The sequence below is a fragment of the Cibotium barometz genome, chromosome 21 (assembly GCF_041138505.1).
Source record: "Cibotium barometz isolate CiBa-2024 chromosome 21, ASM4113850v1, whole genome shotgun sequence".
In the NCBI taxonomy this organism is placed as follows: domain Eukaryota; kingdom Viridiplantae; phylum Streptophyta; class Polypodiopsida; order Cyatheales; family Cibotiaceae; genus Cibotium; species Cibotium barometz.
In genome coordinates, this window is record NC_141066.1 from 48,027,924 (window position 1) to 48,040,745 (window position 12,822).

General features: G+C 43.6%; 1 protein-coding gene across 5 annotated transcripts in view; it reads left to right on the forward strand.

The window, feature by feature from the left end:
* Positions 1-12,822, forward strand: part of LOC147627276 (tRNA-specific adenosine deaminase TAD1-like) — a 96,409-nt gene that overhangs the window by 63,863 nt on the left and 19,724 nt on the right. For 3 of the 5 annotated variants that reach the window (XM_086815908.1, XM_086815911.1, XM_086815909.1), the window contains 5 exons: positions 3,305-3,381; positions 3,480-3,599; positions 11,064-11,151; positions 11,271-11,408; positions 11,490-11,720. In XM_086815908.1, the coding sequence (XP_086672034.1) occupies positions 3,305-3,381; positions 3,480-3,599; positions 11,064-11,151; positions 11,271-11,399 (414 nt within the window). In that variant the 3' untranslated portion in view covers positions 11,400-11,408; positions 11,490-11,720. Of the gene's footprint in view, positions 1-3,304; positions 3,382-3,479; positions 3,600-11,063; positions 11,152-11,270; positions 11,409-11,489; positions 11,721-12,822 lie in introns of those variants that run through there. The other 2 variants (XR_015268474.1, XM_086815910.1) reach the window with 2 other exon arrangements.

Here is a 12,822-nt window from a genome sequence, read left to right on the forward strand (position 1 = left end):
TTGCAGTGCTAGGCCTTTCACACCACTTGGCGCAGCGGCCCCTTCTATACCCTACACGCGGGATCCCCCCGTTGGCACTACAGGCCACCTGTTTGGCTTTTCCCCCCTCCTATTGTATGATATAGCCTCTCAGTCTTTGTACTGATATTTGTACTTTTCTGCACCTAGGGAGAGTCTCCCTAGCTGCCTAGCTTGGATCTTTGCTCTGTTTCCTTATGTAGCCCTATGGGCGTTTTTCTATAACTAATGAAAGGATCTTTTCTCGGAAAAAAAAAAAAGATCGGGCGTGTGAAGGTAACCCCCAAGTATACATATCATCTTTCTCTCCATAGGCTCTCCTCTCTAAATAAATTGGGGTGTTGAACTATTACATTATTGTGTGGTGGTGTTGAAGATCATGACCTTCGTCTTCCCACATTGTGAGGTTCCACTACTCACAGAAAGACTCTAATGTATCCAGATGTCTCTGCATCTCCATATGATATAAGCACCAATGTCATCTGCATATAAGAGAAGTGGTATCCATACTTGCGCTAACGATGCTTCCGATTCACCTCTCATCTGCATATAAGAGAAGTGGTATCCATACTTGCGCTAACGATGCTTCCGATTCATCAGTATACAAGCGAAATAAGGTCGAAGGGAGTGGGCAGCCCTGTTTTACTCGGCTGTGAATAACATCTGACTCTCCCTCTGGTGTCTGAACTCTGTGAGTAACCACCTCATATTATGCAATAACCCTGCATATAATCTCCAAAGGTACTCCCATGTCTTATAGCTGCCTCATGAGTTTCTCTCGTGGGATTGTGTTGAAGGCTTTGCAAAAGTCCAGAAAGCAACAAGAATCTCTTCCCATGTGTTTTCCCCTCAATGGTGCCTCGAAGGGTCAGAATATGGTCCAAGGTCGAGTATCCCCTCCTAAAGCCTGCCAGTCCTGAGGCTCTGGTTGCCTCCCTCTCAGCCCATCTACTGAGCTCATCCATACAACTTGGCCAGTGAATGGCCTATTATGATGGTCCCATAGCTATTGGGCTCCGTAGGGTCACTAGAGGGCTCAGAATGCGTACTATGGTAATGGAGGTCCAGGTGGTAGGAAATTCCTCACATATGAATGACCCTGTTGAATGGCCTAGTTGAACATGTGAGTCAACAGCGGTGCTAGTATGTCTCTTGCATGTGAGAGGAGCTCTGCTACTAGCCCGGGTGTAAGCTCTCCCAGTTTTTAATCTGTGATGGCATCTCTCACCGTTCTCAAATGGAAGGAAGATGTCAGTGGGCGAGGCTTAGGTTGGTGGGGACTAGAAGGCTGGTCTGGTACCTGATAGAGGGTAGTAACATACCTCCTCCAAATCTTTGGCGAAGTAATTGGAGTTAGTGGGTAGTGCTCTGCGTCAATCTCCCTGCCTTCTTACAGTCCTTTCCTAAGAACAATTATTAGAGTTCCTCAATCCAATCAGATTTGCTCTGTTCTTTCACCATATGAGGTGACAAAAGAGTATGCGGGCTTGACGATGTGTGGTGACGATGCCGTAGGAGGATCCATGTGAGGATGCGGGCCCATCAATGTGTGATCTCTCATTGAAGATGGGCTCTCGCCTCCCCACACTCCTCATCATATTAGTTCATCTGGGGAACTGGAGGGGTGCAGGTAGTGGCTTTGGAATGGGGAAAGGTTGTCATGGCGGAGCTGTGAAGGATGGTTGGCAACTGTGGGTTGAGCACATCTAATGACATGTGGAGATCTAGGTTAAAGAGAGAATGGTAGACATGCACTGAATAGATGTGAGATGTCTCTCTAGTGAAGTGGTATCTAGGGTGTTGAGGGTTAGGAATAGAATGGGTCTGTATGGTATATTCATAGTTGTCAGGTACGATACGGTACGAAAGGTACGGTACGATAAAATACGGTACTAATTGGTACCTTAAGATTTTATAAGGTACAGTACGATATTCGTACGTTTTTTTTTTAACACTTAATTATTATAGATAACAAATGATAGAAGAGTGAGAGACTAGTCTCTCAAAGGCCAAGGCTCAAGCCTCAAGGGTCCCTACCTTCCCAAGTGGCGAGCACCAAGACCCAAAACAGCCTCCCAACGGCTTGAAATTCAAAAAAAAGGCCATTTTTAAAAAATAGTAAGGACCCGTACGGTACGGCAGGTACGTACGAACCTGTCCGTACGTCAAATGAGTGCAACTATGGGTATATTGACAAGTGAGGGAGAAATCTAGGTAGGCATGGTTTTCCGCCACACCAATCAGACGAGGCGAGGCTATAAAGCTCTGAATATATGGGATGATAATAACATGTGAAGGATCTTGATCCTGGCCATTAACAGGATGGCTAATCTATGAGCCCCCCCAAGGAGAGGAGGTACTCGCCATAATCTATCCATACTGTTTCTAGCGATGCTCTCTCAAGGTCAGCTTCCTCTATGTCTACCTCCTAATACATGGGGCTGTTGTATCAAAGAATGCCAGCTGTCTACCGGTTGTGCAGGCATTGAAGTCCCCTGTAACGCAGATGAAACATATTGAGCTGCATTATCATTATGTCAGGGAGGGGGTCCTTGCAGGGGAGTTTGACTTGACTTGTGTGCCTACACATGCAATGTAGAAGATGGCTTTATAAAGTCTCTTACGAGAGAGACTGTTGAAGCTTTTAGGAAAGTTTTAAACTCATTACCTCTACTAGAGTAGTCTGCTACATTCTGTACAAGTCCACACTACTTGCTTCAGGTGGGTTTGCTAGCCTCTGGCCTCCTGGAAGTCCTAGTGTGAACAGTCCTACACATGAGCATTTTTTACCGTGTGCTTACAAGGGTTCTTCTCCGTTTGAACACATTTTATGTGTGTTGGGACTTAAAGTCCTAGGTGGTAGAAGTGTCATCTGTCTCACTTACACACATGTACTTTGTACTCCACAAACATGATCTATCAAAATATGTTTCCACATTACGAGCTCTCTCTGTCATGTATCTCCCTGTCAGCAGAGGGGTGTGCGCGTGCGGGGGTGCCCTCCCACCGTCCAACAATTACATAGGTGTTATCGAGATTGCCTATAAGGTTGCTCCCATGATAGAAACGTTCCAGTGCTTGATTTATCAGTGTCACCCGTCTTGGTTCATAACTCCTGATCCTGTAAAATAAAGTTGTGTGGCAGAACCGATGATTTTAGGCATGACATTGTCAAGACAATTATGTTTGTTTTAGGACCATTTTTTTGTTCAATTTTTTGGCCTCATTTTAGAAGTGGAGGGTTGCAATTTGAGTAGTATTTTGACCCAGTGCATTATATTTTCAGCCAAGCTTCTTTGTAGCTCCATGCCCACCAAAAGAAGTCAGTATGCGGGCAGGTGACACCAAAACTCTTGCTTGTGGGTAAGGGCTCTGTTTTCATAGTGTTCATGTTATTGTGACAAATATGTTGTGATTATATTTAAAGCAGAAGACTCCAAACACACTGGCTGGTGATACAGGTATTCCATTGTTTGGAATTCGAGTGGATTTCACGAGGTGATTCTTGGAACAACAGGCCGAAAACAGGGAGCATCAATGAAGGGTGCACTTTCATCTGCAACACAATCATGTATTTCAAGGTTAACCTCTGTCACTAAGGATCCGAGTTTTCATAAAATCATCTACAAATGAGTCAGAAAGAGAAGGGGAACAGAGTCCTTTCTCATTACAAGTGCAAGATGCACGTGTGTGCGTGCTTTTATTGAATGTTAGAAAAGAAAGTTCTTTCAAAAGTGATAGGTGTCTATGAAAGTAACCTCAAACATTGCAACATTTTTCAAAAGTGATAGTTGCCTATGAAAGAACATCAAAATGCAGAAGAAGCTTTGTTGTGGATTATATGCTAAGGCTCAAAATAGAAGATGGTCAGTAGCCTGCCTCAATTGCCATGGAAAAGATTCTTATATAACAAAAGAATTTACATTTTGACAGAGGATTTTGCTATGTTTGGAAGGGCAATCGTGTAGCTTGGAGGCATTAGGCTGGATGGCTTAGTGGGTGTTACTTGTGGGCGCAATTGACTTGTGGATGTAAGCATTTATCACTGGTGCTTTTATTATTTTTGCTGAGGGCTTACTCTTACTCTAGAGTCTAGGCCCTCTATTGTACTCACTATATGGGTATCCTTATAAAATCCAACGAGTTGCTTACGTGACACGTAGATTACGCGTTTGTTTGGTCCATTCCCCATATAATTTCTACATATAAATGCGGGTGGTCCAATTATGGTACCCATTACCCAAGGACAAAGTTCTCTACATGATGCATCCTGTTCCTTGATATGAGAAAGTACACGACTACCATTGTGTTTACTACGCATTAGTCGATGACATGATTACCATTGTGTTTACTACCTTTGCATTCAAACTACTTTCAAGGTACCTGTATCCACTTCAAGTTACACAATGCGGTATGCCAGGTGTGCAATATCTCTTTTCTCCTGAATGCTCTGCGTGCTCCGGATGAGAACACCACATTGCCTCTCAAATAGAGAAAGACGGTTTATGAGACCTGACAATGGCTGAGGGTATGTTTTTGGAATGTGATAGCTACCTAGGGCACAAATGGGTACAGTATGAAGAGTTGAAAATTGATGTGGATGTTATGTTATTAGTTGAGACACGCAAGTAGGAGGCATAATGATTAAATTGATTGAGCAAATTGTTAGAATTGTGCATCTCATATTGAAGGGTATTGTAAGGTTGGCACTGAGTTGATTAGTTAGCTATTCTAGGCTGGCGACTTTCTCAGGAAGGGTGTTACTTAATGCGTATATAAAAGTAGGCCCTATCTCTCATTTGTATACACTTGTGTATGCACATTGGCTGAACGAACCCGTTTGTATCTCTTGCTGCTAATCAAGTCTACATTGCTGCTCTCTCTCTCTCTCTCTCTCTCTCTCTCTCTTTTGGAGAAACAGGGCTATATTACTGAGTACCAAAAGTCCCAAGAGATGCCAGAAGAAGGCCTATCCCAAGGGTAGTACAAAAGCTGGTAGGGGGAGGGGAAACGCCCTCAAGCTGTGTACATCAGAAGGCTATGTACATCAGGGAGGTCGATGTTAGGAGTGAAGAATGAACCACTGTGGTGGAGAGTACTGCCACTCTATGTGCCCCTGAGAGTAGTAAAAGAATAGCTGGGAGTGAGACCAACGACGAAGGAATGCAGTCCGTCTCTCCTCCGCTGCCCCGGAGGAACCATCTGATAAATCCCATTGGCTGTGAAGGGAGGAAATAACCTCCAGCCAAATCCTCTCTCTCAAGTCTCTCACATTGTCTCGTGATTCCATGTTCTGCCATTCTAATATGGTAGCACAGGTTTTGGTTCGTGAACCCTCAGGTGTGAGGTGGTGTAGATGATGCATGGTGTTGATTCATTTGGACGTCACCTCACAGCAGGAGGAGCAGGCACATGACTGTTGGAGACAGCATCGGTGGTTGAGCGTGCTAAGCTGGAAGTTTGGGTGACATTTGTCCAATCTGGTTTTTTTTAAACAAGTAAAGACTTGCTGCAGGGCGACGTGCATGCAACACACAAAAAGGGAGAGAAAGCGTGCTTTTCTTGTGGCGGTTGAGGGTAGTGGGCCATGGCTACAAGGTAGGGATTACAAGGCACGCAGAGGCCAGAGTGAGCAAGTTAGAGTGGCTTATGATGGCCTGCAGTGCACAAAGCTCAGGGTGCAGGTTGTGCATTGTTTTCTTCTTCCAGATTTTATTTTTTTGAACGTTAAAATTCTGTCTTCTCAAGAGACCTGTTCCCACGCTTAAGTGCCCTCATGCCACTTTTAAGTATAAACTTGGCATTGCTATGATTGGATTAATGGATTTATTTTGTCAAGGTGTTTTTCTGAGAGGATTTGCAGTCTAAGAAGGGGTTTTTAATATAGCTCATCCCGTCCAATAAAAGCTTGTTCCCGCTGATCAACTCCGCGATCTCTTCAAATTGGTTTCTGGTGCAAGTTCCATTCCTTTGCGCATAGATGCTTGTGTCCTCAGTTTTTGGTGTGTCCGAGCTGAGCTCTTGAATATCACGAATCCTATGCATGGGTTGAGAGCCTTGGCTCAGGAGGTATTTTATCGCCAAGGTACTTTCACGGTGTGTTGACATTGTGGAGCAGAGCTCAACAAGGCACCCACACAGCAAAGCGTGACAAGGCCTGGACTGTGACAATTGGCAGATTGTTTCGACAATACTCAAGAGTGGGCTTGGATGTCCATACCAGTGGACAAGAGGACAACAAAGCCTTGGGTGTTGGTGATTTCGTTGTGAGATTTGGATCCAAGGACCATGACCATTGTACTGGGAAGTTTTCAATGCTCGGAGGACCATTGTCATGAGATTCAAACGAGGACGTGGATGAGTTGTGTTGAAGAGATGTGTTTAGCCATATGAATTGAGGTCTTCAGCTTTGGGGAGCATGGGGCTGGCAAGCATAAAGGATAGGGAGATCTCGGCTATTCTAGAATGTGAAGGACAAGAGCCCTCACGTGCTGTCAGCCAGAGCATGGCAGGAAGAGGGGTTGTGCAATGCCTCCTAGTCTGGTGCATGGAGGCCAGTGCGTCAGAGTTTCAAGGCACACATCTGGCTATTGTGAGTAGAACTTGAGTAGCTGCTATGGAGGAGATGTGTTCTTTGGTTCATTGTCAAGTGGATTCTGCAATCCATGTTTCCTCCTTGGGTTCACAACCGTTAGTAGGAATTGGAGCCATTGGCTGTTGACCGGCGTTGTGTTTTGGAGCCACAAGTTGGCAGGTGCTCTGTTCCGAGGGGGCGTTAGAAATATGCATCTCATATTTAAGGGTATTGTAAGGTTGGCTACTTAATGCCTATACGGCAGGCCCTATCTCACATTTGTATACACGTGTATGCACACTGGCAGAACCAAGCCTGTTGCATGTCTTGCTACTAATCAAGTCTACATTTATTGCATCTCTGTCTCTCTCTCTCTCTCTCTCTCTTTCTCCACACACACACACACACACACATACACACAGGCACCCCCCTCTCTCCATAGCTTCTTCCATATGTGCACACAGTGAGCATACAGAGAGGAGTGTTCATCTTAATCAAGAAGTGGAGAAAATGGCTTCACCTATGAATAAAGCGTCACCCATGGTCATGAAAACAACATTCATGATCACAAGTAAGCGCCTCTCCATCGTTGAGAAGGAGATGAAGGAATGGAGGAAGGAGATGGAAGAATGGCGAAAAGAGAAAGTGGCATTTCTTCGAGTGAAAGCGGAAGAGGAAAGACAATGGAAAGAAGAGAAGGAGCACCTTCACAGAAGGATTGCCCTTCTCGAAGCAACTGTCACCTCTCTCCCTACAAAGAGTTCTCCCCCAATTTGTGTATTGTATTGCCCTTTTATAGTCAGAAAACCTCACCAAAGACCAACTTCTGCTCCACTACTCAGACGGCGATTCTGATGGCTCCGTTGGCTTCGAAAGGGGGATAAAACACCAGGATACCTGGTCAGAAATCTCCCGGGACGCTCGTTCTCCTCTTTCCCCTTCCGGAGTGCTGTTTGCTGTCTCGTATGTGCGGTCGCGCGATGCGCGAACTTGGGAACCTCCCTTCTTCTTATATATCTCTCCAAATTAGGTGAAAAAGCAACTTGCTTTTTGCATGAAATCCTACTTTGGGAATTTTCATTCGCTTTTGGGCTATTTTTACAAAAAGTATGTCCAAAATATGCATAAATAAGCTGAACCATCAAAAAATATAAAAAATATGAACCGTCCATAATGTGACCACTCAAAGTAGTGGCTAAACTAACACTATTACTCTTAGAATAGCAAGAAGCTCGCTGGTAAGGCTTCAAAGGAGTTTTCACACTGTGTCCGCGTAGCGGCACGACAACGCAGTAGTAGAGGCATACCCACATACTCAACCTCAGCACAAACGGCGTTCTGGGAGCATGTCCCAGAACAGTTGGTATGATGAGGAGTGTAGAGAGACAAGAGCCCGGCTCCAAAGGGAGGTACTTTTGGGAGTTATCACTCAAAGATAGTCACGGATTACCTTCCGGCGCTTGGTGCGATGGAAGAAGTGGGCGTTCCTTGCTCAGCTAGAGCAGGATTTATACTAGTTATTCTTGATTTAGAACTCAGGTGAGGCATGGCGACTCTTCCATGAGCACTCTCCCCCTCCAGCCATCACTTCTACAGAGGTTTGGGGTCAATATGCAGCATCCCTGTACACAGTCCTGGGCAGCCACCTCTTCCAGATCCCCCATAACCATGCCCACACACGTGCTTTCTTTACCGCCGAGATGGTAAAGAAGGCCATCGGCAGGACGAGGACCACGAGAGCATATGATCATGATGGCTTAGCAGCACAGCATTTTATACATGCCAGAGATATGCTTGCGGAGCTCCTAGTAGTGATTTTCAAGCGTGCCATGTGTGAGGGTCTACTTGATACTTGGAGTTCGTCTACTATTGTACCTATCTTCAAGGTAGGGGACCCTATGGAGCCTACTGCACTATCAGGATTGGACACATATCGGCACGGTTGTACGCATCCATTCTTGAAGAGTAGTTGAGTAGATGGGCAGAGAGAGAGGGTATACGAGCAGCGGGACAGGTGGGTTTCAAGAGGGGTTTCTCTACTCTTGACCACATTCTGACACTCAGAGCCATTATTGAGGAGGGTAGATCACATGGGAGGCGGATCTATTGTAATTTTGTGGATTTCCGCAAAGCATTTGACACAATGCCCAAGCCAGATTGATGCGCAGATTACAGGAGATGGGGGTGCCCACAGAGCTGATTTTGGGGGTCATGGCTCTGTACAGGTCAGTAGTGGGGCATGTACGCACTCCAGAGGGGATATTTGATTTAGTTCACTCCACTATTGGGGTGAAGTAGGGCTGCCTACTATCTCCTACTTTATTTGGTATGTATGTGGATGAGGTTTCTGACTACATCGAGAGGGAGGGTGACAGAGGAGCACAGTTGGCAGGGACATGGATCCCATAGTTGTTATATGCTGATGATATTGTGTTGATTTCTGACTCTTCGGAGGGGATGTAGTGTCACTCGGATGCCTCACACGCATTTGCCCATGATAGTGGATTGTCTGTCAACCTTGGCAAAACCAAGCTTATGGTGTTTAACACCACACTGCAATTAGTAAGGAGGTCAGCACCTACATTTAAGCAGTGGAGTACACAGATGCATACACCTTCCTTGGGGTTAGTCTTCAGTGGGCCAGTGTTTTCATTGAGGAGAGCAGCAAAGACTAGATTGACCAGAGCTTATGCAACCTTGGGAGGATTGGAGAGGATGTGTTTGCAGGTTTAGTTTCAGGAACCTCGAACAAAGCGCTGGCTTTTTGACACTCTAGTGGCTTCAGCTATGCTTTATGGAGTTCAGATATGGGGACCTTCGGTGGACCACCATGGCAAATCTTGCAGCACTGATGGGCGGAGATGTACGGAGAGGCCTTTGGTTTCTACGATTTCTCGGATGATTAGAGCCAAGGCTTCGATACCACATGAGATTTTTCAAGTAGAGCTAGCTGCCTCTCCCTTGGTGGGTCGAGGCACTTACTAGATCAGTCTTCTTTATGCACAGTTTATGGGACCTCCACAGAGACAGATATGCCCGGCTAGCTCTCGAGTCCTCCCGACAGCTAGCGGATATAGTATGCTGGTATGCATAGATGACATCATGGTTTTAGTTACATGGCTTCATCATGGACAGATTGCCTCCCTTCCAGTACTCTCTAGATGTACCCTCTCTGACTCACACGGATAGAGATCACTAGACTCATCCATCAGGACTTGACTCAACTAGATACCAAGAGGACATCGATACAGCCGACACGGGAGTTGGGCACGAAGATGGCTTTCTATAGAGAGCATCTTCTCCAACTCACGAAGGATTGATTTGTGGCTAGGCCCAGTTACATGGATACACACTTATCTCATGGGCTACGATGTGCTATTGGTTAGATACGTACATCTTCGCATCAACTTGAGGTTGAGACTGGCAAATTTAGAGTACCAGCAGAGGCCAGGATATGTCACTTATGCCATATGGAGCCAGAGAGAGAGTTGCATTGCATATGTCATTGCCCAGTATACTATGAGATATGTGGCCGATTTCATTGGCTGTTTAAAGAGGGTTTTGGACCACTTTCTAGAGTCATGAGATACTAGGACCATAGATGTCTTGGACTGTTTCTACTCGAGCTGCGCAGACATAGAGAGAGTCTACTGAGGAGATCAGGAGAGAGACAGTCTCAGAGGCAGGTTACAGATTTCTTTAGACCACATCACAGCAGAGCTCACATCTCACCCACACCAGAGGCACACGGGTTGATCAAGCGCTTGAGCTAGGGAGATCCAGATGCCCACGACTGCGGGGGCTTCACGTCATCGACAGAGGCTGCAACAGAGGATCCGGATCGTTCTATCCCGACATGTGAGACGCCCAGTCAGAGTATTGACCATGGAGGATATTGATGAGATCCGCCAGCGACTGATGCTGGATATCCTGTGACATTGATGATCACACACCTCACCCATTATCCACTCATCTCTGTTGAGATCGTATCACTCATTGTATCAGCCCTCACTGATTGTATCAGCTCTTGCTCATACTCTACAGAGTCCCAGTTAGCTGCTTAGCTCACTTCTAGCAGTCTAGGCTATTATAGTAGCTTTTTTAGTACCTTTTAGTCTTTTTGTACTCAAACATTGTATTAGATTCACCACTTTGTAACTTTTTGGTCTCATAGGTCGCTTTGCCCTTTTGAAGACATTAATATATCATTTCATTTCATCTCTCTCTCTCTCTCTCTCTCTCTCTTGGATTGTCACATTCTGTTGTTCTAGTACAAATATCATGTGCACTCACTCTTTGCAGGGCTGGTCAGCCAGCACTTAGCAGGCTCACAAGAGAGCAAACAGACTAGCAAGTTTCAGAGAGAGAAAGATAGAAGGGGGGGGGGGGGGTGTGGGGGTGCAGGTGACCTTAGCCTCTATTATTGCTGCTTGAACCTTGACAATAATGACAGTGATGGATGTGCTGACAGGAGAGGGCTCATGCAATTGTATGTTTCAATTCAGGCTCGTCTTTCACCTGATGAAGACTCCGCTCAATATTCATATATGGAATTGAAGGTAATTTACTTCGTTGTTTCCAAACAACAGAACATATCCGAGAATTAAAACAGAATACTCTACTAAGAGAAGGTAAGCGAAGTTTTGAGTTGTCATTCTTTTGTGGTGTTGTTTTTCAGAAACATTCTGCACTTTATGACCGGTCCAAGAGGACAATATTAAGCGCTCCACCTTTTGCTGACTGGCTAATGAAGCCATCTCATCTTCAGTCTTTCTTCCTTTCTGAGCACAAGCCTTCTGAGAGTTGACTCCTACATGTAAGTCCCCTACCTATGTTCCATGCTTGTGACTGGTGCTTGAAAAGGATCTACTGATGACTTTCTTGAGTATGAAATTAGGTATGCACATCCCCAGAGTGGTGGCAATCGTCCATAGATGGATCTTCTATGCTGTGTGGATCCCAGTCCCGTGCTTTATTCCTAGACATTTGATAAGTATGCAATTCATTCTCCCATAATAATTAATTACTATTTCTGCTCTGATTTTATAAATTAATTAATAAATAGAAAATAACACCCAATAATTCTAAGAAAATCAACATAGCATTTATTCAACTTTTTGTTTCTCTATTTTGAACCACATTTAAAAGTTGATCATTTAAAGCTAGGGCTCCTTCATTAACATCTATTCTGTAATTTTTAATTAAGTGGATTAATTAAGATATTAAATATATTTGATTAGTAATATGACTTATGTAATTAATACATTATGCTGTAGCATAACTCTAATAATCAACATTTTTAAATTACATCTTGAAACTCGGAATAATTACTAAATTATGACCATTTCAAAGCATAATTAAGAAAATGCCTCTAAAAAACACTTGATTTGGTGCACTGTTGAGAGGAATGGTATTGCCAATGCCCTTGTAATGTCAAAAATGTTCTTTTATAACAATCTCTAGCCAAGAACATAAACCCTCTCCCTGATCCCTTACTAATCCCAAGTAAGATTAGATATAAATAATAGAGAATTACATTGCTAATTAGGATAGAAAAGACTATAAAGCAAGAAATGCATAATCCTTTAATGCATTTATGCATAAGATTATGTATAAAATATTTTGCATAATGTATTCATGCATTAAACATTGATGTTTAATGCATTAAGATTATGCTTAATACATTATGCATTCATACATTAAGCATATGCTTAATGTATTATTGATACGGGATCCTTTTGTACTTTTTGAAGAAATAGTTAAATACTCACAAAATACATCAATTATTAAAACAGAGACTTGAAATTAAATTAAAATCAAATAACATAACATATCATTAAGCAAAGAAAATAAAATAACATCATCATCATCAACAGATAAGATAGAGAGTACTACACAATGGAAACAGATTGGGTGCAATCTTTCCCTCTCAAACGTGTGGCTCCACTTCCATGACTTGAGTGTTTTGAGATTTTTATTAATAAAAATAGTCCAAGGAGCTAAGAATAGATGAGTATACATATTGGGTTTCTTTCTTCCACTTTTGGAGTATTGCTTTTACACATTTTTAACCATATGAACTGTCTTAAGGTTTGTATATATAAAAACCTTTGCTCCCAAATAAAATATCTAGTGGGTCTTGTTACATAAAATGACTATGTACACATTTACATCTATACATTAATCTTGTGCCAACTTGTACATTCCATTAAACTAAATTTTGCACAAAT